This window comes from Sorex fumeus, unplaced genomic scaffold (genome assembly GCF_029834395.1).
Source record: "Sorex fumeus unplaced genomic scaffold, SorFum_2.1 ptg000007l, whole genome shotgun sequence".
Taxonomy (NCBI): Eukaryota; Metazoa; Chordata; class Mammalia; order Eulipotyphla; family Soricidae; genus Sorex; species Sorex fumeus.
In genome coordinates this window covers 37019273-37046803 of record NW_026606064.1, presented here as the reverse complement: position 1 = coordinate 37046803, position 27531 = coordinate 37019273, and the positions used below count along the sequence as shown (strand labels likewise).

Genomic DNA, 27531 nt, shown 5'->3' with positions numbered 1-27531 from the left:
CCCCTGTCTACTTGCCCCCACCAATGTCCCTCATCCTTCTCTGTTTGCCTCCTATTCACCAGTCTGCTTCTAAGAGAGCCATTTAAAAAATCAACTTTTGACTCTGTGGTTTACAGTATTGTTACTGAGAGGTCATATATAACACTTTTCTACTTTTCAGCCCTGCTCTTCCTAGTTGAAACTTCCCTCATCATAGTTGTAGCCCACTCCCTGTCCTGACTTCCAGCCACACATTCTGAGTGGCATGCTTTCAACAAATTCTATTTCCGTTCCACCTGTTTTTTTTTTTAAAAGAAATTTACTCTGATATCCTTAACATCTAGCCTACAATCTTTTGCAATATCTTGATTTAACATAGGATGACTTGAGGTTTCAAGAACAACAAAATTTTTGTTAGATTATATCAGCACCGCTAAATTCCGTTTTGCCTTCACATTGTCCCATGTGAGGCTTCCTTGCTTTTTGCTATCATATCATTCATGATTGTGTTAATTTACTAGAAAATTTCCATGTGAGTACATGGGAGAACCTGGGTAATGAGATGGCTAGTTTCCCCTTGATACCCAAATGTCTATTCTTATCACTACCATAATTTTTACAGTCTTGGATTAGAAATGGGTTCCATTTTTCCAATCTCTCTTGATGATGGATTGGTACCATGAACTAGATTCTGATGGTGGGAGTAAGAAGTGGGGCACTAACTCCTATTGCCTCTGCTTTCTTTTCAGTCCCCAGGAAATAAGTACTCCTGTATCTGGGAGTCTTGTAGAATAAGTCACGTCTGTGGGAAAGGGGAGCAGTAAATTGAGTGAGTCTATATAAAATGACTTGGGTATCCTGATTTGTTCTTATAATTTATTATTCAATTTGTTGTTCTAATAGATTTATTTTTCAAGCTGACAAAATTGTACAAACGTGTACAATTAAAATATTTATATAGCCCACTACAAAATTCTTTTTAGTTTTCAAGGCATTTGTGATAAGTGTGAGAGATTATATTAAAGAGTTGATACTACAGAGGTGCAAGCAAACCAACAGGAGATAAAGAATGAGAAATTGAACCAATTACCTGGAGAGAATATGACAGGAAATAACTATGGGAGCTCTCCATTTACCATCGGATATCATCTCTATTGAATTCCCATATTCATTGAGGTCCCATGACTTACAATATTGTTAATGATAGCTTCATGCATGTGTTGTCTTAACACCACACCCACTACTAAAGTGCTTGGTTGCCCCCATCAATTTACCAAGAACCCCTTCTTTCTTGAGTTTGCAATGACTGAGTTACTCTACCTGAGGGTATAATCCTACTTTGATTGGCTCTTTATTATCTACAGCCTCACCAACAGATGCACCCACAGACTTCTTTAAATTCTGGTACTTGACTTTGCCTTTTGTGCCTATATCCAAATTAATTAACCCTCCCATATGCCACTTTAATTTAGAGCATTGTGGTCACCATCCCATGTATCTTCTTTGAACATGCCCATACAGGTAAATTATCCTTAAATAAGCAATAGTCATTCCATTTTAGATCAGCTGTTTTCAACTGGACCTCTGAGTGATAAAGTATCAAAAAGCTGAAAAATAAAGCACTTCTAATTTGTCATAAAATTGTTCTAGCCTGTTCCATAAATTAAGGAAGGAATTCATTTCTCATCATTAAATAAAACTGAATGTTTGATGTGGAAGGAAGAATGGAAGAGTTCCATAAAGGAAACATCATCTAATTCACATTTCTTACAGTTGGATTTGTGAGCACCCTGAATTGTAAGGTAGAAAAATTGTTTTTTTAACCCCCTTTTCTTTTCTATTGAAGTTACTCTGGAACCTCAGTTCCCCAATATAATGCTGGACTTATGTGCATGTTTATTAAGAGGAAAAGTACAATAGTAGCTTTGGAAATAAATAATTGATTATAAACATACCTTTCTTCTTCCTGATGTAGGCAACCACTTGATCCCTGATGATGGGGAGAGCCTCCTGGGATTTGTAGCTTTTAAAGAATACTTCTCTACTCTAGGGATGAACCTGCAGGAAAGGGAGGGTTGCAGAAGTGAGGCTTATCAAGCTGTCAATCCACTGTCATTTCCTGTACTGTGTTTCTCTGCTGGCAAATGGGAGCATGCAATCAATTGGGCAGTGAACTGTCATGAGATGTTTCTCAAGATTTAATCTGATTCTGCTCTTATCTCTCAATCTCTGTCCACCCAGATCCCTTCTGGTCATGAATTATTGTTGGGGATTCTTCCTATGCTATGCCTGGGTATCCATCAAAGCCAATATGAACCTGTAGTGGGAGGCACTGTAATTTAGAAAACAGTGCTAGGAAGTATTTTAAGTAAGAATACCACCCTTTTCCACATCATCTTTACTTGTCCAGACCCTCTGTGGCTTGAACCACTCTTTTTCTTGGTTTCTTGGTTTCAGTAAAAGAAGTTAAATGTAACTCATATAGACTTACATTTTCATGTAACAATGAAGTGGTAGAAGTCTTCCAAAATGAGAGAAGGCAGGGGGGGAGGAGGGAGAAAAAGAGAGAGAGAGAAAGAGAGAGAGAGAGAGAGAGAGAGAGAGAGAGAGAGAGAGAGAGAGGAGAGAAATGTGTCTGCCATAGAGACAGGTTGAGGGTAGTGTGGGAAACTAGGAACATTGGTGGTGGGAAATGTACACTAGTGGAGGGATGGGTGCTGGAACATTGTATGACAGAAAACTTGCTAACTGTATGGTTTTTCAATTAAAAAATACTATTCTCCTAAAGGTCTATTTCGTTGTGGAATCGTCCACCAGGAGACTCCCATGTCCATCGTTTAGATTCTGTCTTCTGGAACTGTGAGTTACCATGGATGGTCTTGGTCGACATGATGAACTCAGACAGTCTCTTACCCTGTTCGTTCCATTCTAGGCCATGGGTCCCGATGTGAAGTTCTTCAGCTGATCTTCTCGGTCCTATCTTGGCATTAAAATCACCCACAATGATCTTGTAGAAGGTGTGGTCTTCTTTATAGAACTTCTCTAGCTCCATGTAGAACTTCTCGATTTCTCTTTCATCATAATGAGATGTTGGTGCGTAGACAACGAAGATAGAAACTGCAGGCAGTGAGCCACATCTATTCAAATGTAAACGTCCGATTCGGGTTGTTAGGCATTCGAATGAATCAATGCTCTTGGCCAAGTTTGTGTTGACAAGGACACCGACGCCTCCAACACCTCTTTTATCGCATGTTCCGAGGAACAATTCTTCTCCAGTGTCGAAAATGGCATGGTGAGGTTCGTGCCTTCTTGTCTCGGTCAGACCAATGATGTCGTACTTGATCACAACGAAATAGACCACATCATATTCAATCGACGGTTTTGCCTGACTGATGTCGCTGTTCTCCCAAAATTTCGAACGGGATCGGACCACTGTCTCCTTCGTGCAAAATTCTACTTCACAGAGCGGGGAGAAAGGGCTACAAAGTTCAAAAAGAGAACTCCCAGAATGACCACCAACTGGGAACTCTTTGGTACTATTGCGGCAACATGGGAAGATGCCATTGTTGACAACATTGACGAGGAATACGATTGACTGGTTCAGCACCTCCATGAATGTGCGAGGAACGCCAAGAGAGAGATAGCCACAAAAAGTCGCCTATCTTCGAAAACTCTTGAGCTAATTCGCCAGCGTGGTTTGGCACATGCCTCAGGCAACCGCAAGCTAACATCCGAGCTTGCAAAGCAGTGCAGAGATGCGATCAAGGAAGACCTCAAAGAGAGAAGAGCAGAAGTACTGGTAGATGCGGCAGAAGCCGGGAAAAGTATTCGTAAGGCCCGCCTGTCCTTCGCCAACTATAAGACCAAGATGACTGCCCTCCGACGTCCTGATGGATCCATCACATCCTCCAGAACGGCAATGGAGAAGATTATCCAAGACTTCTACTCAAATCTCTTCGATAGCCATGTCCACTTGCCAACATACCAAATTCCACAGGATGGGTATGTTGTTCCCAACGTTCTCCCCACCGAAATCCGACACGCCATTTCGTCGGTAAAGAAACAAACAGCACCTGGCCCAGACAAGGTCAGACCTGAACACCTGAAGAACCTGCCGTCAGTACTCATCAATACAATGGCTCGGCTATTCACTCGCTACCTGTCTGAATGCAAGGTTCCGTCCCAATGGAAAACCAGCAGGACCGTACTACTGTTCAAGAAGGGAGACATCCATGACATTGGCAACTATCGCCCGATCTGCCTATTGTCTGTCATCTACAAGTTGTTCACTCGAGTCATCCTGAATAGGATTGGCAGAACATTAGATGAAGGACAACCATGCGAGCAAGCAGGGTTCCGCAAAGGATTCAGCACCATTGACCATATCCACACGATAACCAAGCTCATTGAGGTTTCTCGGGAGTTCAAGATGCCGCTCTGCTTAACGTTCATTGATTTAAAGAAGGCCTTTGATTCTGTTGAGACGGAAGCGGTCATTGAAGCCCTAGCCAATCAGGGCATTCAAGCCCAATACATCAGGATCCTCCGTGAGCTGTATTGCGGATTCACTACCAGGATCTCACCATTCTACAAAGAAGTGATCGTTGATGTCAAGAGAGGGGTACGGCAGGGTGATACTATTTCACCGAAACTCTTCAGTGCCACCCTCGAGAACATCATGTGACGACTGGAATGGGAAGGAATGGGAGTGAAGATAGATGGTCGGCAACTACACCACCTCCGCTTTGCTGATGACATTGTTTTAATAACACCAAACATCAGCCAAGCGGCACAAAAGCTGGCTGACTTTGACCGTGAGTGTGGAAAGGTAGGACTACAGCTGAATCTTATGAAGACAATGTTTATGAGAAACAGCCTTGTTCCTGACGCCCCATTCGCTCTCAATGGAACGACCATCTCTTAATGCAACAGCTATGTCTACCTAGGTCGAGAGGTCAACATGACAAATGACCTGGCACCCGAGCTGTGCAGGAGGAAGAGAGCGGCTTGGAACGCCTTCAAGAACGTCGAAGAAATAGCTAAGAGGAGGAAGAACCTCCGGCTCCAGGCACATCTCTTTGATTCCACTGTTCTTCCTGCATTAACATATGCCTCAGAGACCTGGGCCCTACGCAAACAAGATGAGAATGCCATTCAGGTCTCCCAAAGAAGAATAGAAAGAGCTATGCTTGGAATATCACGTTTCACTCAAATGAGAGAACGAATCCGGAGTTCTGACAACCTTCGACGATCAAGGATCAGGGACGCTGTCTCATTTGCCAAGGTGTCGAAAATCAGATGGGCTGGTCACGTAATGAGATTTAAAGACGACCGTTGGACTAGAGCTGTTACTGATTGGATTCCACGGGATGTCAAGAGACCGCGTGGCCGCCCACCTACCAGATGGTCAGACTTCTTCGTCAAGATCATGAACGATTGGTTTGAGGCCCTTCATGTTCCCGGAGCGAACAGATGCCATTGGGCTACACTAGCACGCGACAGGGACAAATGGAGACGTTACTGGCGCCCGCTCGAGCAAATCGATGACTAACGGGAAGTTAAGTGATTCTCCTAAAGCAACTGCTTGCTTCAATTTTTATAAATTCTTTGTTTAGTTATGATCATGAGTTTTAAAGATATAGATTTATCATTATTAATATAGTATACTTCCCATAAGGGCTGGAGCAATAGCACAGCGGGTAGGGCATCTGCCTTGCAAGTGGCCAACTCAGGTTCGAGTCCTCCACCCCTCTCAGAGAGCCCAGTAAGATACCGAGAGTGTCTCACCTGCATGGCAAAGCCTGACAAGCTCCCCATGATGTATTCAATATGCCGAAAACAGTAACAACAAGTCTCACAATTTGTTGTCAGACATTACTGGTGCCCGCTCGAGCAAATCGATAAACAATGGGAGGACAGCGACAGTGACAGTGACTTCCCATAAAAGACATTAAGGGTCTAGGATATGACAATAGCTAAAATCTGGAAACAAAGTGTCTACAAACAGACAACTGGATAAAGAATCTGTAGCATGTATACTCAGTGGAATATGTATGTACATATACATGTACATGTACACTACTCAGCCTTAAGAAAAGAGAAATCATACAATTTGCTATTACGTGGATGGATTTGGAGAGTATCTTGCTGATTGAAATTAGTAAGAAGGAGAGGGGCAGATACAGAATCATCTCTTTTATATGTGGGGTATACAGAAAGAGCAGAGAAATAACAAATGCCCAAAGGCAACATAAATTGAGAACTGGTCCATGTTATAGGAAGCTTACCATGTGGGAGGGGACTGGGAGGTGGATACTAGTTCTGTGGTGGAGGGAAGCAGACACTGGTGGATGGTGTGATCCTGGAATGTTTTAATGCATAAAACCCTACCATTTGCAGTTTTGTAAACCACAGTGCCTAAAATTATTAATGTTTTGGTGTTTGGTGACATACCCAATGTTTCTCAGAACTTTCCCCTAGCTCTGTACTCAGGAATTACTCTTGGTGGGACTTTGATGACCCTATGTGGTGCTAGATGATTGAAGCTCCACTATGTGCAAGACCAAAGTTTTATCTGCTGTACTATTGCTTGAGTCTGTAAAGTTAAATAAAAAACTTGGATATGGGAGATAAAATAGAATCATCATTTTTAGAAATTAAAATATCTGTTTTTATTATTCATTATTTTATTATTTTTTTTATTGAATCACCATGAGATACAGTGATTCATGATTGAGTTTAAGTCATACGATGACCGAACACCCATCCCTCCACCAGTATACATTTTCCAATACCAGTGAACATTATGGAAAAACACATTAGGCTAAATGCACATACAATGGATACAAATAAAAGAAGTAGTGTAATAAAATAATTGCATAAAATATTTTATAAGTTCCTTAGACTGGTCACAAAGTGAATTGGTGATCTTCTTTGCAATTTAGAAAGAGGAGAAAAAAACTAAAGAAAATGGAATTTTACTTATTTATTTATGCTTTTTGGGTCACACCCAGCATTGGACAGGGGTTACTCCTGGCTCCACTCAGGAATTACTCCAGGCAGTGTTCAAGGGACCATATGGGATGCTGGGAATCGAACAAAAGTTGGTTGAGTGCAGGGCAAACACCCTACCCACTGTGCTATTGCTACAGTCCTGGAATTTTATTTTTAAGAGCTGTGGAATGATACTAAAATTGTAACGTCACTGAAGATTTACGCCATCAGCAAAGTCATTATCATGAGAATTTTTGCCAACATTTTCCTCAATGGTGTTTATGGATTCAGTCTGACATCAACGTTTTTTACCTAATTTTAAATGAACTTCTATATATGGTGTGAAGTAGTGATCTAATTTCAATTTTGTTTTGCATGTGTTTAGCCAGACTTCCCAGCACCAATACTGAAAATGATTTCTTTTTCCATTTTATGTACTAAACTCCTTTGTCAGAAATTCATGGTCCATATATTAAGAGTTTATTTCTAGGATCTTCATTCTATTACATTGGTCTGAAAGTCTTCTTTTAGTATAGTATTATATTGTTTGATTTTTGTAGCTCTGTAGTATAATTAAAATCAGGGAATGAAATTTCTCTCCATTTTTTTCTGTTTTTTACTTTTGTTGTTAATCAGGACATTTTATCATTCTATACAAGTATTACTAGTAGTGGTTTTATTATGTGTTCATGGTGAATACCACTGAAATTTGATAGGAATTGCATTGAGTCTGTATAATGCTTTCAGTAGGACAGTAATTGCAATGTTTATTCTTCCATTCTATGAGCCTAAAATATTATTTTATTTTCTGTGTCTTCTCTTACTTTTAAAAGCGATTTACAGTTTTTGATGTGTACATGTTGCACCTCATTTAAGTTTATTTCTAGGCACCATAACAATAAATTATGATTTTTTCCCCTCCATGGTGGGTAATTCTCTCATATCAAATCTCACTGAGATTGCCCATAACTCATGCCTGTGACTTCCAAGTTGGGTTTTCTGAAAAGAGAGATTTCATCTATTCTAATGGCTAACGGTACTCTCGCGCGTGTGCGCACACACACATAAACACACACATACATATATAAACATACACACACATACGTATATAATTCCAGCGCTGACTTCAACCCAAATATTCATTTCTCAGTTAGTTTTTCCTTATTCAATAGATGTGAAAATAAAGTTGGTTATCTGGGAAGTTTGGCTATTAATTATAACTTTACTGTATATCCCAGTAGTTTAGAATCTTGCAAAGAAAACACATCTCAAACTGTCAGGGTTCAAACCTAGTTGGGCTGTTGTTCTGTTTCTCTGCTACTGCTGCTTGTGATTTCATATGGATTTCTTCTTCTGAGGGTTATGGCTGGATTAATTCAGTGACTTTTTCTACTAAAATTTAGGCAGAACTCTGCATTTAACTAAGTTTTTACTATTGACTTCTGCCTTGAAGAGTGGGGTGTTTAATTGATTTCCTCTACTTGATAATCTCGATCCCATTAAAAAAATATATTTCTTAAATTATAAAACTTGAAAGTCAATGAATGCCCTTAATCCATAGATTGTATGTGTGTCTTGTGTATGAAGGCATGAAAATACTTTAATCTCCTACAATTTTTGTATTGAATTTTATTATTTATTTAATAAAGTACATTAATATATGTTTCATTGCATATTTTATCAAGGTAAAATTAGATCACACATACTTATGTGTTAGGAATGCAGTTTCATACTTCATATATCTGTAACTGTACCATAACCTCTGTCAAAGTACCAATATCTGTCTCCCCTTTTATTTATTTATTTATTTATTAATTTATTAAAGAATCACCATGAGATACAGTTACAGACTTACAAAATTTTATGATTACATTTTAGTCATACAATGATTGAGTACCAGTCCCTCCACCAGTGCCCATTCTCAACCACCAATGTTTGCAGTATCCCTCCTGCCACACCAACCCCATACCTCCTCCCCTCTTCCCCTGCCTCTGCGGCAGGCACATTCCTCTTCTCTCTCTCTCTCTCTCTCTCTCTCTCTCTCTCTCTCTCTCTTTCTCTCTCTCCTTTTGGGTGTTTGTAGTACAGGTAGTAAGCACCCATCATGTTTGGTCTACAGTCTACTTTCAGCACGCATCTCTCATCCCGAGCAAGCCCTCCAAGTATCGTTTACTTAGTGGTCCCTTCTCTAACCCAGCTGCCTTCTCCCCCAGCATGTGAGGCCAGCATCCAAGCCATGGAGCGATCTTCCGGGCCCTTATTTCTATTATCCTTGGGTGTTAGTCTCCCATTTTGTTACTTCATATTCCACAAATGGAAGATAAGACTGAGAAGATCAGCCAAAGAACTCCACATTGGGACCCATAGCCTAGAATGGAACAAACAGGGTGAGAGACTGTATGAGTTCATCATGCCGACCAAGACCATCCATGGTAACTCAGAGTTCCAGAAGGCCAAATCTAAATGTTGGACATGGGAGTCTCCTGGTGGACGGTTCCACAATGAAATTGACCACATCATATTCAACCGATGGTTTTGCATGACTGATGTCATTTTGTCCCAAAATTCCAAATGGGATCGGACCACTGTCTCCTTCATGCAAAATTCTACTTCACAGAGTGGGGAGAAAGGGCTGCAAAGTTTGAGAACTCCCAGAACGACTACCAACTGGGAGCTCTTTGGCACTATTGCTGCAACATGGGAAGATGCCATCATTGACAACATTGATGAGGAATAAGATAGACTCTTTCAGCACTCCATGATTGTGTGAGGAACGCTGAGAGAGATAGCCACACAAAAAAAAAAATGACAGTTTTCGAAAACTCTTGAGTTTATTCGCTAACGTGGCTTGGTGCAAGCCTCAGGCAAGCGCAAGCGCACATCTGAGCTCGCAAAGCAGTGCAGAGAAGCGATAAAGGAAGACCTCAAAGAGAGAAAAGCAGCAGTGCTGGCAGATGCGGCAGAGGCTGGGAAAACCATTTGCAATGCCCGCCTGTCCTTTGCCAACTACAAGACCAAGATGACTGCCCTCTGATGTCCTGATGGATCTATCACATCTTTCAGAAGGGCAATGGAGAAAATTATCCATGACTTCTACTCAGATCTCTTCGATAGCCACGTCGACCTGCCCACATATCAAATTCCACAGGATGTATATGTCATTCCCAATGTTTTCCCTTCCAAAATCCGACAAGCAATTTCATCAGTAAAGAAGTGAACAGCACCTGATCCTGACAAGGTCAGACCCAAACACCTGAAGAATCTGCCCTTGGTACTCAGCAATACACTGGCTCAACTCTTCACATGCCTGTCTGAATGCAAGGTTCCATTCCAGTGGAAAACCAGCAGGACTGTACTACTGTACAAGAAGAGAGACATCCATGACACTGGAACTATCGACCGATCTGCCTATTGTCTGTCATCTACAAGCTGTTCACTCGAGTCATCCTGAATAGGATTGGCAGAACACTAGATGAAGGACAACCATGCAAGCAAGCTGGGTTCCACAAAGGATTCAGCATCATCGACTATATCCACACGATAACCAAACTCATCGAGGTTTCTCGGGAATTCAAGATGCTGCTCTGTCTAACGTTCATTGATTTAAAGAAGGCCTTTGATTTTGTTGAGATGGAAGCAGTCATCGAAGCCCTAGCTAAACAGGGCATTAAAACTCAATACATCAGGATCCTCCATGAGATGTATTATGGATTCACTACCAGGATCTTATCATTCTACAAAGAAGTGATCATCCATGTCAAGAGAGGGGTTCAGCAGGGTGATATCATTTCACTGAAACTCTTTAGTGCCACCCTCGAGAACGTCATGTGATGACTGGAATGGGAAGGAATGGGAGTGAAGATAGATGGTGGGCAACTACACCATCTCTGCTTTGCTGATGACATTGTTCTAATAACACCAAACATTAGCCAAGTGGCACAAATGCTGTCCGACTTTGACTGTGAGTGTGGAAAGGTCGGACTTCAGCTGAATCTCATGAAGACAATGTTTATGAGAAACAGTCTCGTTCCTGATGTTCCATTTGCTCTCAACAGAACAAACATCTCCGAATGCCACAGTTATGTGTACCTAGGTAAAGAAGTCAACACGACGAATGGCCTGGCACCTGAGTTGCTCAGGAGGAAGAGAGTGGCTTGGAATGCCTTCAAGAGCATCGAAGAAATAGCTAAGAGAACAAAGAAACTCCTGCTCCGGGAATGTCTCTTGGATTCCACTGTTCTTCCTGCATTAACATATGCCTCAGAGACCTGGGCCCTAAGAAAACAGGATGAGAATGCTATTTGGGTCTCCCAAAGAGAAATCGAAAGAGCTATGCTTGGAGTATAATGCTTCACTCAAATGAAAATGAATCCAGAGTTACAACCTCCATTAACGTTCAAGAATCAAGGATGCTCTTTCGTTTGCCAAAGTGTCGAAAATCAGATGGGCTGGACACCTAATGTGATTTGGAGACGACCGCTGGACTAGAGCTATTACCGACTGTATTCCACGGGACATTAAAAGATCGCATGACCACCCACCTATGAGATGGTCAGACTCTTTGTCAAGACCCTGAACAATAGGTTTAAGGTTCTTCGTGTTCCTAGAATGAACAGACACCACTGGGCTACACTAGCACGCGATAGAGACATATGGAGACGTTATTGGCACCTGCTCGAGCAAATCGATGAGTAACAGGATGTCAAGTGAAAGTGATCAAGTTATATTTCACAAATGAGTGCAGTCATTCTATGTCTGTCTCTCTCTGTCTCTCATTTCACTTAGCATGATACTCTCCATGTTGATCCACTTACATGCAAATTTCATGACTTCATCTTTTCTAACAGCTACATAGTATTCCATTGTGTAGATACACCAAAGTTTCTTTTTCTTTTATTTTTTTTAATTTTTATTAGTGAAACACCATGAGGTACAATTGTAGACTTATAAATTTTTGTGGTTGGGTTTCAATTATACAATGATCAAGTACCCATCACTCCACCAGTGCCCATTTTCCACCACCACGGATCCTAGTATCCTTCCCACTCCCAATTCCCGCATCCCACCATGACTTTGTGGCAGGGCATTCCCTTTTGTTCTCTCTCTCCTTTTGGGTGCTGTGGGTTGCAAAAGAAGCATCGAGTGGCAAGCATGTTAGGTCTATGGTCTACTTTCAGCATGCTTCTCCCATTCTGGGAGGATCCTCCCAACACCCTTTATTTAGTGCTCCCTTCTCTATCTGAGCTACCTTTTCCCCGAGCATGTGTGGCTGGCCTCCAAGCCATGGAGTAAACCTCCTGGCACTTATCTTGGCTATTCTTGGGTGTTAGTCTCCTCTTTTGTAAGTTCATGTTTCCCAGATGAATGTAATCTTTCTATGTCTGTTCCTCTCTTTCTGACTCATTTCGTTTAGCATGATACTTTCCATGTAGTACCACCTGTATGTAAATTTTATTACTTAATCTTTTCTAACTGCTACATAGTACTCCATTGTGTAGATGTACCAAAGTTTCTTTAACCAGTCATCTGTTCTCGGGCACTCAGGTTTTTTCCAGATTCTGGCTATTGTAAAGAGTGCTGCAATGAACAAACAAGTGCAGATGCCACTTTGACTATACTTTTTTGCCTCTTTGGGATAAATTCCCAGGAGATGGTATTGCTGGGTCAAATGGGAGCTCAGTTTCTAATATTTTGAGAAATGTTCATACTGTTTTCCGAATGAACTGAACCAGTTGGCATTCCCGCCAGCAAAATACAAAGACAGTCTACAGAATGGGAAAGGATATTCACCCAATACACATCCGACAAGGGGTTGATACCAAGGATCTATAAAGTACTGGTTGAACTCCACAAGAACTAAACATCCAACCCCAACTGGTGCTGGCCACATCTGCTCCAGCACCAGTTGCTTTTGTTCTTTTGGATGTAGGCCAGCCTCTGTGGTGTGATATGATATCTCATTGTGGTTTTGATCTGCATCTCCCTGATGAGTAATGATGTAGAGCATTTTCTCATGTGCCTTTTTGCCATTCGGATTTCTTCTTTGAGAAAGTTTCTGTTCATTTCGTCACCCCCTTTTTTATGGGGTTGGATGTTTACTTCTTGTGGAGTTCAACCAGTACTTTATAGATCCTTGATATCAACCCCTTGTTGGATGTATTGGGTGAATATCCTTTCCCATTCTGTAGACTGTCTTTGTATTTTGGTCACTGTTTCTTTTGAGGTGCAGAGCTTCTTAGTTTAAGATAGTCCCATTTGTCTATTTCTGTTTTCACTTGTTTGGGCAGTGGCATGACATCTTTGAAGATACCATTAGCTTCAATGTTATGGAGGGTTTTGCCAACTTTGTTTTCAATATACTCTATGGATTCCGGTCTGATGTTGATGCCTTTAATCCATTTTGATCTTACTTTTGTACATGGTGTTAGGCACAGATCTGAGCCCATTTTTTTTTGCATGTAGCCATCCAGTTTTGCCAGCAGAATTTGTTAAAGAGGCTTTCCTAACTCCACTTCACATTACTTGCTCCTTTATCAAAGATTAGATGATCATACGTTTGAGGGGAGATGTCAGTATATTCAACCCTGTTCCATTGGTCTGCAGCTCTGCCTTTGTTCCAGTACCATGCTGTTTTAATTATTATTCCTTTGTAGTAGAGTTTGAAGTTAGGGAGGTTGATTCCTCCCATTTTCTTTTCCCCAAGAATTGCTTTAGCTATTCGTGGGGGCTTATTGTTCCATATGAATTTCAGGAGTGTTTGTTCCATTTCTTTGAAGAATGTCACGGGTATTGTTATAGGGTCTCATTGAATTTGTACAATGCTTTGGGAAGTATTGCCATTTTGACAATGTTAATTCTTCCTATCCATGAGCAGGAGATATCTTTCCATTTTCTCATGTCCTCTTTTATTTCCTGAAGTAGCATTTTGTAGTTTTCTTTGTACAGGTCCTTTACTTCCTTAGTTAAGCTGATTCCTAGGTACTTGATTTTCTGGGGCACAATTGTGAAAGAGATTGTTTTTTTTATGTCACTTTCTTCTCTCTCACTGTTTGCGTATAGAAATGCCATGGACTTTTGGGTATTGATTTTATAGCCTGCAACTTTACTATACAAGTCTATTGTTTCTAGGAGTTTCTTGCTAGAGGTTATAGGGTTCTCTAAGTATAGTATCATATCATCTGCGAATAGTGAGAGCTTGATTTCTTCCTTTCCTACCTGAATGCCCTTAATATCTTTTTCTTGCCTAACCGCTATTCCAAATACTTCCAATACTGTATTGAACAGCAGTGGAGAGAGTGGGCATCCCTGTCCCGTCCCTGATCTTAGAGGGAAGGCTCTCAGTTTTTCCCCATTGAGCTCTTGGTTTCATTGATCTTTTGGATTGTTTTTTGGGTTTCCATCTCGTTAATCTCTGCTCTGAGTTTTATTATTTCCTTCCTCCTGTTCTGGTTGGGCTCCTTTTGTTGGTCCTTCTCCAAGCTCTTAAGCTGTGAGGTTAGGTTATTTATGTGGGCTAGCTCCTCCTTCCTGAGAAATGCTTGTAGAGCTATAAACTTTCCTGTTAACACAGCTTTTGCTGTGTCCCATAGTTTTGGTAACTCATGTCCTCATTTTCATTCGTTTCCAGGAATCTTTTGATTTCCTCTTTGATTTCCTTTCTAAGCCACTAGTTGTCCAATAGTGAACTGTTTAATTTCCAGGTTTTGATTTAGTTTTCTGTTTGTGTGCTTGATTTACTTCTAATTTCAGCGCATTATGGTCTGAGAAGATTGTTTATACAGTCTCTATCTTTTTAATTTTATGGAGTTATGTTTTGTGACTCAGCATGTGGTCAATCTTGGAGATTGTTCCATGAACGCTTGAGAAGAATGTGTATTCAGCTTTTTGAGGATGAAGTGTCCTGTATATATCTACTATGTCCCTTTCTTCCATTTTCCCCTCAGATGAAGTTTGTTCTTGCTAAGCTTGAATTCGGTTGATATATCAAGAGGTGATAAAAACGGTATTGAAGTCTCCCACTAGTATTGTGTTGCTATCAATGTCTTTCTCCAAGTCAATGAGTAGTTGTTTTAAGTACTTTGCTGGTCCCTCATTAGGTGCATATACATTTAGTATTTTAAGTTCTTCCTGTTGTTACTTGGGCTGGAGCGATAGCACAGCGGTAGGTCGTTTGCCTTGTGTGCAGCCAGCCCGGCCGAGCTGGGTTTGATTCCTCTGCCTCTCTTGGAGAGCCCAGCAAGCTACTGAGAGTATCTTGCTCACACGGTACAGCTTGGCAAGCTACCCGTGACGTATTCGATATGCCAAACACAGTAACAACAAGTCTCACAATGGAGATGTTACTGGGCCCGCTGGAGCAAATCCATGAACAATGGGAGGACAGTGCTAGACAGTGCCTGTTGTACAGATCCCTTGATCAATAAGAAATGGCCTTTACTGTCTCTTGTGATCTTCTTCAGTTTGAAATCAGTGTGGTCTGATATTAGGATGGCTACCCCAGGTTTTTTATGGGAGCTGTTTGCCTGTAGGATTGTTTTCCAGCCTTTGACTCTGAACCTGTGTTTGCTTTGACTATTGAGATGGGTTTCTTGCAGGCAGCAGAATATTGGGTTCAATTTTCTAATTCATCCTGTCACTCTGTGTCTTTTAATTGGTGCGTTTAGGCCATTGATGTGGAGTGAGATTTTTATAGAGTTTTGTCCCGTTTTTATGTTGAAATTCGGTGTATTTGAGAAGCCTGTCTTGTCTTAAAGTAGCCCATTTAGTTGTTCTTGTAACCATGGTTTTGAGTCTATGAAGTTCCTGAGCTGTTGTTTGTCTGTGAAACTATATGTTGTTCCTTCTGGTACGAATGAGAGTCTTGCTGGATAAAGTAATTTTGGTGAGGCATTCAGTTTTTTAACTATATCCCACCACTGTTTTTGGGCCATCAGGGTTTCATCAGAAAAATCAGCTGTGAATCTTAAGGATGCTCCTTTATAGAAAACTTCTTTCTCTGATCTTGCTACTTTCAGAATTTTGTCTCTATCTAAGGTTTTGGTCATTTTGATCAGGATGTGTCTTGAGGTATTTTTATTCAGATTTCTTCTAGCTGGTACCCTTCAGGCCTCCTGAATATGGTCACATGTTTTCTTCAGCTCTGGAAACATTGTAGCAATGATGTCTTTGACAGTTTCTTCTTCATCAGGGTTTTCTTCCTGTCTCTCTGGGACTCCAATAATTCTTATGTTAGCCCTCTTGGCTTCATCACGATCTTCTCGCCATCTGTTCCCGAATTGTGAGTCTCTTTTCCATTTTCTGCTCTTTTTTGGAGAGTCTCTGGACTTCATCTTCGAGCTCACTGATTCTGTCCTCAGCAGCTGTTACTCTGCTGCTGAGGCCTTCCACTGAGTTTTTCAATTCGCCTACCAGGTTTTTCAGGTCTGACATTTCTGTTTGTAATTTTATTTGCATTTTCCTCATTTCTACCTTCAAATCCTCTTGTCTTTTTTTGGCATTGCTTTCCATTGTTTCTTTTAGCTCCCTAAGCATCTTCAGTAGCTCCCTTCTAAATTCCTTGTCAGAGAGGTTGTCTAACACTACAGTATTGTTGGTGTCTTCTGGGCTAGCCTCTTCACTAAGAAAGTTTGGTGGCCTTTTGCGTTGCTTTACCATTGTGACCAGTGTGGTTTAGACCTTCACACTTACTGTTACTATTCTGCTTGAGATGCAGAATGAATTGAGATGGGCTTAATGAATTATTGGCTAATGTGTTTCTGGTGGTTAAGCTAACCTAGTGAAAGTTCCATCTAAGAGGGTAACTTATGGTTCCTATGGGATATCTATTCCTCTCGGAAAGATTGGCAAGCTACCGAGAGTATTCCGCCCGCACGGAAGAGCCTGGCAAGCTATCTGTTGTGTATTCGATATGTCAAAACCAGTAACTACAATGGGTCTCATTCACCTGACCCTGAAGGCCACGTTACTGGTGCCTGCTAGAGCAAATCGACGACTAACGGGAAGTTAAGTGATAAGTGATTAAGTGATGGGATATGTAGTAGGAGAATAACTCTAACATGGCTAATGCAGCCACAGCTCTAGGAAGGGGCCCTGTTGCCGGGCGGATACCTGATGAATGAGGAGAGAGTGCCCTGAGTGGTTCAGCTTTGTTTTCGCGCGTGTGCCTCAATTCCCATCACTCGCAGACCAAGGGTGAAAACTGGCCGTTCTCACGGGATCTAGTTAGCCACGCAGGCCTGGGAAGGGGCCCTGCCGCCGGGCGGGTACCTGATGAATAAGCACCAAAGTTTCTTTAACCAGTAGTTTGATCTCTGGCACTTAGGTTGTTTCCAGATTCTGGCTATTGTGAACAGTGCTGCAATGAACATACAAGTGCAGATGTCACTTCTGCTGTGTGTTTTTGCACCTTGGGGGTATATTTCCAGAAGGGGCATTGCTAGATCATATGGAAGCTCAATTTCTAGTTTTTTTGAGAAATGCCCATATTGTTTTGCAAAAAGGCTAGAGCAGTTGACATTCCCACCAACACAGAATGAGAGTCCTTTTCACTCTGCATCTGAACCAGCACTAGCTATTCTTATTCTTTTTGATGTGTGCCAGTCTCTGAAGTGTAAGGTGATATCTCCTTGCATCTCCCTGAAGATTAGTGATTTAGAGCATTTTTTTCATATGCCTTTGGCCATTTGTATTTCTTCTCTGAGGAAGTTTCTGTTCATTTCTTTTTCCTATATTTTGATGGAATTGCTCCTTCCACCCATCTTCTTTCTTATCACAGAAGTTAGTTCGCTTTTTATCACACATATTTAAAATTCTCTCTGGTGAATTTCTCCTGTAGTGGCAATCAGTTTCTGTCCTTCAAGACAGTGTATCGATTTCCTTAGAATTCTATAAGAGTTTTGTACAACTACAAATAATAACAGGAGGCTTATAAGCTTAGTTATGAGACAGTCTCTTTGGCCATTTGATCATAGAGTATGAGTAATTTAAAGAGATTCAGTAAGGGCTGACTCTCTGAAATGCTATTTTTTTTGTTTGTTTTCAATATATTTATTTACCAGTTTCTGTCACTGGAAAGAAACTCTAATCTGTATAAAACTAACTCTACTTCTTGGATGTACCTATGCATTTAAATGTGTCTCATGACATTCATCTGTGACAAATGGCTCACTCAATTTTCTGACCAAAAGCCTCTTAATGGCTATTAGTACTTCCTGATGACTTTGCAAATCACTGCTCCTCCAACCAGGCAAATATTTCACAATTCCTCTCTTTGAGTTTCCCTGGTGTCTTTCTTATTATTCTCTGCTGACAAACTGGCTTCTTAACGCACCCAGTAAAAGTGTCATTCAAAAGAGAAAAATTTCCTCTCTCCACATGGAATCTAGCCACACCACTTTCACCTATTTTACTCTTCTTTCTCTCATTTCAGGCAATTAACTCCACATGTTCCCACCCAATATCCTTCTTCCTGTACAACTTCCTGTGGCCTCCTACATTCACAGACTTTTCTCTTACAAATAATAGCAATTTCTTCCCACCAACGATGTTTTCCTCCCTTCTGAATAATTTCTGGCACCATGATATGTGTCATGTGTCATGATAGCTTCCAAATTAAGATAGCATCCCAGATCTACTTTTCCCCTAGCTGTTGCTTCACCACTCTGCTTCCTTTGGCTAAACTCCTTCATTCACCCTCTCTATGTCCCCATTGCCCACATTCTCTTTCTTGCCACCCCTTTGTTTTAGCAATTTCATTTACATCAATTGCTTGAATAAGTAGTATATTTAAGAGATGACTACTATTATTAACTTTTTCATTATCATCACTCTAAAAACTCTTAACATAGTAACAAATATGAAAAACATACATTTATATTTATTTGAAATAAATATACTGAAATGTGAAAGTAAAGGCAAATATATTGTTTTAATTAATTTTTAAATTGAGTTTCTGTTGTTTGAAATACTGTTAATCAGTACTTCTCATGCACATAATTCCACTACCACACACATTCAAATTTTCTTCTAAAATTACAATGTTCTAGAAGAGAATGAAGTAAAAATGTCCTATTATAATTGAATCAAAAGGAATCATGGACATAGGAATCAACAAAAAAGGGGAAGGATTTATATGTGAAAAACTACAAATCATGTCCTTTCTATTTTTGTCTATGAAAAGGCCTATGTCCAAGATGATATTCATTATAGTCTTGTTGAGACTACATGAAGTAGTCTCAACATGACAGGATGACAGCACTTTGAAAAGTATAAACTCACAGTAAACATTATCCTTGATGGTAGAGAACTGGAGACTCTTTCTAAGATCAGACAGAAAACAGGATATCCACTTTGATGACTATTATTCAACACATTACTGAAGGTATAGCAAATATATGAGGGAGAGAGAAATTAAAAGTATCAATGCTGGCAAAATTCAACTATCATGTTGGAGATTATGTGATATTGTACATGTCATGTACAGTATTTAGAAATACCTAAAGATGTCATAAAAAAAACTCTGAGAGACTCTCATTCATAATAGAAGGAACAACACACAGTTTCACAGACAAACAACAGCTCAGGAACTTCATAGACTCAAAACCATGGTTACAAGAACAACTAAATGGGCTACTTTAAGGCAAGAAAGGCCCCTCAAATACACCAAAGTTTAACAGAACAATGGGACAAAATCCCATAACAATAATCTCTCTCAATGTCAATGGGCTAAATTAATGGCACCAATTAAAAGACATAGAATGGGCACCAATTAAAAGACATAGAATGGCAGGATGGATTAGAAAATTGAACCCAACATTCTGCTGCCTGCAAGAAACGCATCTCAATAGTCAAAGCAAACACAGACTCAGAGTCAAAGGCTGGAAAACAATCCTACAGGCAAACAGCTCCCATAAAAAAGCTGGGGTAGCCATCCTTATATCAGACCACATCGATTTCAGAGTGAGGAAGGTCATAAGAGACAGTGAAGGCCATTTCTTATTGATCAAAGGATCTGTACAACAGGAAGAACTTACTATAATAAATGTATATGCACCTAATGAGAGACCAGCAAAGTACTTAAAACAACTACTCATAGATTTGGAAAAAGACATCAATAGCAACACAATACTAGTGGGAGACTTCAACACTGCTTTGTCACCTCTTGATAGATCAACCAGACTCAAGCTTAGCAAGGACATACTTCATTTGAGGGAAACAATGGAAGAAAGGGACTTAGTAGATATATACAGGACACTTCATCCACAAAAAGCTGAATACACATTCTTCTCAAGCGTACATGGAACATTCTCCAAGATAGACCACATGCTGAGCCACAAAACATGCCTCCATAAAATTAAGAAGATAGAGATTGTATCAACAATCTTCTCAGACCATAATGCGCTGAAATTAGAAGTAAATCACACACAAAAGCAGAAAACTAAATCAAACACCTGGAAATTAAACAGTGCACTATTGAACAACGAGTGGATTAGACAGGAAATCAAAGAGGAAATCAAAAGATTCCTAGAAACGAATGAAAATGAGAACACGAGTTACCAAAACTTATGGGACACAGCAAAGGCTGTGTTAAGAGGAAAGTTTATAGCTCTACAAGCATTCCTCAGGAAGGAGCAACGAGCACACATAAGTAACCTAACCTCACAGCTTAAGAGCTTGGAGAAGGACCAAAAAAAGGAGCATAACCCGAACAGGAGAAAGGAAATAATAAAACTCAGAGCAGAGATTAACGAGATGGAAACCCAAAAAACAATCCGAAAGATCAATGAAACCAAAAGCTGGTTCTTTGAGAAAATTAACAAGATCGATAAGCCTCTAGCAAAACTCACAAAGAAAGGGAGAGAGAAAACCCTAATAAACCGAATCAGAAATGAAAAGGGGGTCATTACAACAGAAATCACAGAAATTCAGAGGATCCTCAGGGAGTACTTTGAGAAGCTTTATGCCACGGAACATCAAAACCTCGAGGAAATGGATAAATTCCTAGACTCCTACAGACTCCCAAGGCTGAACCAAGAAGACCTGGAATACCTGAACAGACCTATCACCATCAAGGAAATTGAAATGGTAATAAAAAGTCTCCCCAAGCACAAAAGTCCTGGCCCGGATCGATTCACTAGTGAATTCTTCCAAATCTTTAAAGAGGACTTACTCCCAATGCTCTTTAAGCTTTTCCACGAAATTGAAATATCAAAAACACTTCCGAACAGTTTCTACGAAGCAAATATCACACTGATACCAAAAGCAGACAGAGATACCACAAAGAAAGAGAATTACAGGCCGATATCCCTGATGAACACAGATGCAAAGATCCTCAACAAACTACTAGCAAATAGAATCCAACTACTCATCAAAAAGATCATACACCATGACCAAGTAGGATTCATCCCAGGGATGCAAGGATGGTTTAACATTCGAAAATCAATCAACATAATCCATCATATCAACAAAAGAAAAGATAAAAAGCATATGATTATATCAATAGATGCAGAGAAAGCATTTGACAAGATCCAGCACCCCTTTATGATGAAAACCCTAGCCAAAATGGGTATAGAGGGGACCTTCCTCAACATAATTAAAGCCATCTACCACAAGCCTACAGCAAGCATCATCCTCAATGGGGAAAAACTGAGAGCCTTCCCTCTAAGATCAGGGACGAGACAGGGATGCCCACTCTCTCCACTGCTGTTCAATATAGTACTGGAAGTACTTGCAATAGCGATTAGGCAAGAAAAAGATATTAAGGGCATTCAGGTAGGAAAGGAAGAAATCAAGCTCTCACTATTCGCAGATGATATGATACTCTACTTAGAGAACCCAATAACCTCCACCAAAAAACTCCTAGAAACAATAGACTAGTATAGTAAAGTTGCAGGTTATAAAATCAATACCCAAAAGTACATGGCTTTCCTACACGCAAACAGTGAGAGAGAAGAAAGCAACATGAAAAAAACAATCCCGTTCACAATTGTGCCCCAGAAAGTCAAGTACCTAGGAATCAGCTTAACTAAGGAACAAAAGGACCTGTACAAAGAAAACTACAAAACGCTACTTCAGGAAATAAAAGAGGACATGAGGAAATGGAAAGATATTCCCTGCTCATGGGTCGGGAGACTTAACATTGTCAAAATGGCAATACTACCAAAAGCATTGTATAAATTCAATGCAATCCCTATAAGGATACCCATGACATTCTTCAAAGAAATGGAGCAAACACTCCTGAAATTTATATGGAACAATAAGCCCCCACGAATAGCTAAAGCAATTCTTGGGAAAAAGAAAATGTGAGGAATCAACCTCCCTAACTTCAAACTGTACTACAAAGCAGTAATAATTAAAACAGCATGGTACTGGAACAAAGGCAGAACTGCAGACCAATGGAACAGGGTTGAATACACTGACATCTCCCCTCAATCATATGATCATCTAATCTTTGATAAAGGTGCAAGTAATGTGAAGTGGTGTAAGGAAAGCCTCTTTAATAAATTGTGTTGGCATCATTGGACGGCTACATGCAAAAAAATAGACTCAGAACTCTGCCTAACACCATGTACAAAAGTAAGATCAAAATGGATTAAAGACCTCAACATCAGACCAGAAACCATAAGGTACATTGAAGATAAAGTTGGCAAAACCCTCCATGATATTGAAGCTAATGGTGTCTTCAAAGATGCCATGCCACTGGCCAAGCAAGTGAAAACAGAGATAGATAAATGGGACTATCTTAAACTAAGAAGCTTCTGCACCTCCAAAGAAACAGTGACCAAAATACAAAGACAGTCTACAGAATGGGAAAGGATATTCGCCGAATACACATCTGACAAGGGGTTGATATCCAGGATATACAAAATACTGGTTAAACTCCACAAGAAGAAAACATCCAACCCCATCCAAAAATGGGGCAATGAAATGAACAGAAACTTTCTCAAAGAAGAAATCCAAATGGCAAAAAAGCACATGAGAAAATGCTCTACATCATTAATCATCAGAGAGATGCAGATCAAAACCACAATGAGATACCATCTCACACCTCAGAGACTGGTCCACATTCAAAAGAACAAAAGCAACCAATGCTGGCGTGGATGTGGCGAGAAAGGGACACTCCTTCACCTTTGGTGGGAATGTCCACTGGTTCAGCCCTTCTGGACAACAGTATGGACGATTCTCAAAAAATTAGAAATTGAGCTCCCATTTGACCCAGCAATACCACTCCTGGGAATATATCCCAGAGAGGCAAAAATGTATAGTCGAAGTGACATCTGCACTTGTTTGTTCATTGCAGCACTCTTTACAATAGCCAGAAACTGGAAGAAACCTGAATGCCCAAGAACAGATGACTGGTTAAAGAAACTTTGGTACATCTACACAATGGAGTACTATGTAGCTGTTAGAAAAGATGAAGTCATGAAATTTACATACAAGTGGTACAATATGGAAAGTATCATGCTAAGTGAAATGAGTCAGAAAGAGAGGGATAGACATAGAAAGATTGCATTCATCTGGGGGATATAAAGTAACAAAGTATGAGATTAATACCCAAGAATAGCTGAGATCAGCACCAGGATGATTACTCCATAACTTAGAGGCCAGCCGGGTATCCTAGAGGAAAGGGCAGTTCAGATAGAGAAGGGAGCACCAAATAAAGGATGTTTGGAGGATCCTCCCAGGAGGGGAGATGCATGTCGAAAGTAGACTATGGACTGAACATGTTTGCCACTCAATGCCTCTTTTGCAGACCACAACACCCAAAAGGAGAGAGAGAACACAGGGGATTGCCCTGCCACAGAGACAGGGGGGGATGGGGGGATGGGGGTGGGAGGGATATTATCCATGGTGGTGAAAAACGGGCACTGGTGGAGGGATGGGTATCTGATCATTGTATAATTGAAACCCAAGCACAAAAAATTGTAAATCTACAACTGTAAAAAAAAAATAAATTAAAAAAAAACACACACACAAAAAAAAGGAAAAAAAAAACCTCTGAGAAATAGTGAACCTATATAATAAACAAGCAGGCTACAAAAATCAAAGCACAAAAATCTGCTTTGAATCCACAGGTCTTTGTTCGAGTCCTGTTTGTTACCTGTCTTGTGCACCAACCGCCCAGATTCAGAGTTGCTTTTATTTATTTATTTTTAAAAATTTTATTTTAGGGGCTGGAGAGATAGCACAGCTGGTGGGGCATTTGCCTTGCATGCGGCGTACCTACCCGGGTTCAATTCCCAGCATCCCAAATGGTCCGCTGAGCATCGCCAGGCATAACTCCTGAGTGCAGAGCCAGGAGTAAACCCTGTGTGTCCCCAGGTGTGACCCAAAAAGAAAAAAATTAAAAAAAATTTTATTTTTATAGCTGTTCACAATGATTTATTACATTCAATATTCCAACAACAATCCTACCACCATTACACATTTCCACCACTATTATTTTGAATTTTTCCAACCATCACCAAGTGTGCCCCAATAATTAGCACTGTAGAACTGTCGTCCCATTGTTCATTGATTTGCTCGAGTGGCACCAGTAACATCTCCATTGTGAGACTTATTGTTACTGTTTTTGGCATATCGAATATGCCACGGTAGCTTGCCAGGCTCTGCCATGTGGGCGAGATATTCTCGGTAGCTTGCCGGGCTCTCCAAGAGGAACAGAAGAATCAAACCTGGGTAGCCACATGCAAGGCAAACGTCCTTCTGGACTGTTTAAATAATTCGCTAAAAATGATAAAAAAATATTTCCTTAGAAGAAAGTGTGTGCAGAATGTTTTATCTCATCCTGGAGTTATTAAACCTTTGTATAAGAGATTACTAGCACATTGTTACAAGTTAACCTGTGTGTAGTAATTAATATTAGCACTGTAGCTAATCCTCCCGTTGATCATTGATTTGCTCAAGCAGGCCCAGTAATGTCTCCATTGTGAGACTTGTTGTTATTGTGTTTGGCATATCAAATACATCACAGGTAGTAGCTTGCCAGACTTTGCCGTGCAGGCGAGATACTCTTGGTAGCTTGCCGGGCTCTCTGAGAGGGGTGGAGGAATTGAACAGGGGTCGGTGCGGTCGGCTGAGTGCAAGGCAAATGCCCTACCTGCTGTGCTATCGCTCCAGCTTATTTTCTTAATTGAGATTGGTTCCCTTCTACTTTACATCCCATCCATTGTGATGTGCTACTTCCGGTACATCAGTAGTGTACTGTATAAGATATTGCTCCAGGAATTCTAAAATTTTGAATGGGGTGATATAGCTGGAGTTCATTTTTTAAAAATTTTTGGTCACACCTGGCGATGCACAGGGGTTACTCTTGGCTCTGCACTCAGGAATCACCCCTGGCAGTGCTTAGGGGACCACATGGGATGCCAGGAATTGAACCCGGGTCGGCCAGGGTGCAAGGCAAACGCCCTACCCTCTGTGCTATTGCTCCAGCTCCCAAGGGAGTTAAATTTTTAATGGATGGTGACTTTGGGGTCCAGAGGCATCTATGCAAGTTGTTGATCTCTTCTGAGATTTATTTATGAGTCTCTGGATCATGGCCCCTTAAGTGGATTCTTTCTTTCTCTCTCTATTCCTCCTGGTGGGATTCAGTGAAATGGAGATCCTGAAAGGAAATTGGAGATCAGAGAAGAGCATTAGGGACTTTAACTTCCTGGCTCTCCCTGCCAGGATTGAGATGACTATATCAGTCTTACTCAAGTCTTGGAAATCCTTTGTTTGAGGACTCTTTTCTGTATCTACAGCTGCAACTACAGCTGCTTCCAGAGTTCCAGAAGTTTCACCTTCTCCTTTTCTTTCAGGCTTAGAGATAAAAGCTCACTCTTATTCCTTTCTTTGGAGGCTAGTGGTCACTATCTCATGCAACTTTCTTATTGCTAATATAAGAATTACAGAAGGATATTTATAAATCTATTGTATGTTAAATGCAGTATCAAATTAATTAATCAATTGCAGTTATTCGTTTCAAACCCAACACCTAACATATCCCAGGTGAGAACTTTGCTGTGATGTATATCTCCTTGTACCTAGTCATCCCTTTTTGGGCCTTCTGTTTTCTTCTGTGCTCCTAAGTAATAAGTAAAGAAAACAAGGCTGGGTTATTCACAGTGTTTCAGCTTTGGAATACTTAAATGTAAATTACCTTTCTCCCTAAATTATTATTATTTATTATTTTTTCTCCCTAAATTATTAAAGAAACACACTAGAGCATGATTTCACTTTTGTTGGTTAATTAATTTATGCTTTAATTAAATCACTGAAACACAGTGACAAAGTTGATCATTGTTGGGTTTCAGTCATTCAATGTTCCAACACCCATCCCTTAACCAGTGTAACATTTCTCACCACCAATGTTCCCAGTTATCCTGCTACTCACCTGCCATGCCCCTGCCTGTCCATGATTTCACTTTGAGTGGTTGTGATGAAAAGAAGAATGAAGAGAGGATGTGATAAGTGAACTGTCTTGAATCATTAACCCACTGTTGGGGAATACAAGCACTCAAGAGTTTCTCATAGGGAGCTTATATTCACTTCTTTATTTTTATCTGAGTTTCTTAACTCCAGAACACTTTATCCTCAAGTAGAAAACCCAATCATAGACTTAGAAAGAAGTAGCTGATAAACATACTTGATTTTTATTCTTCTTGCTGCAGGTGACAAGTTGTCCTGTGATGATGAGAAAAACTTCCTGGAACTGGCAGGCATCAGAGGACAGTTGTTTGCCCAGAGAGGAGCCTCCTTCTATTGGAGGGTGAGACCTGGTTCTGGAGAGAGGTTTATCAAGATGCTGGTCAACCCTTCTGATTTCCTGCAAAGGATCTGCTGGCAACTGTGAGTGTGCTATCCTCTGAGGCATGCCATCATAAAGTATGCTTTTAGTACTGGGTTAAGTTTTATCCCCATATCTCAATCTTACTACCCCACCCATCCATTCTTTCCTGCAAATGATTGCTGCTTTGGAGTCCTTGCTGCCAGCTGTGACCTTGGGCAGAAATGCCATCTAGTGTGAGCTTGAATCAGGAGGAGTTATAACTGGACCCCAGCGGCCCAACCTGGCTCAGCCTCCCCCAAAGGAAAAAAAATCAATTGCATAAACTTACTAGTCAACTCTACAGAGTGCCAGATAAGAAAACAAAATCTCAATAATTTATGACAAATAAACACTGTCTTCCAGTTGTTCATGGATTTGCTCTAGCAGGCCCATTAATGTCTCCATTGTGAGACTTGTTGTTACTGTGTTTGGCATATAGAATATGTCATAGGTAGCTTCCCAGGCTTTGCCGTGCAGGCGAGATACTCTTGGTAACTTGCCGGGCTCTCCAAGAGGGGTGGAGGAATCGAACCTGGCTTGGCTGGGCTGGCGGCTTGCAAGGCAAGTGCCCTAACACTGTGCTATCAACTGAGAAGTATCTTCAATAAAAAAGTATTGGGAAAATGATAGCCACATGCAAAAGAATGATATAAAGATCCATCATTTCATACCATGGACCCAAACTCAAAATGATACTAAAGAATTGGATGCTACATAATACTTCAGACAAAGCATTAATATCCAAAATC

General features: G+C 40.5%; 1 protein-coding gene across 1 annotated transcript in view; it reads right to left on the bottom strand.

The window, feature by feature from the left end:
- Window positions 1-26827, bottom strand: part of LOC130016192 (mas-related G-protein coupled receptor member X1-like) — a 29522-nt gene extending 2695 nt beyond the window's left edge. Inside the window, exon 1 of the mRNA XM_056106869.1 lies at window positions 26600-26827. Coding sequence (XP_055962844.1) covers window positions 26600-26827 — 228 coding nt within the window. The remainder of the gene's footprint in view (window positions 1-26599) is intronic.
- Between the last annotated feature and the right edge of the window lie 704 nt (window positions 26828-27531).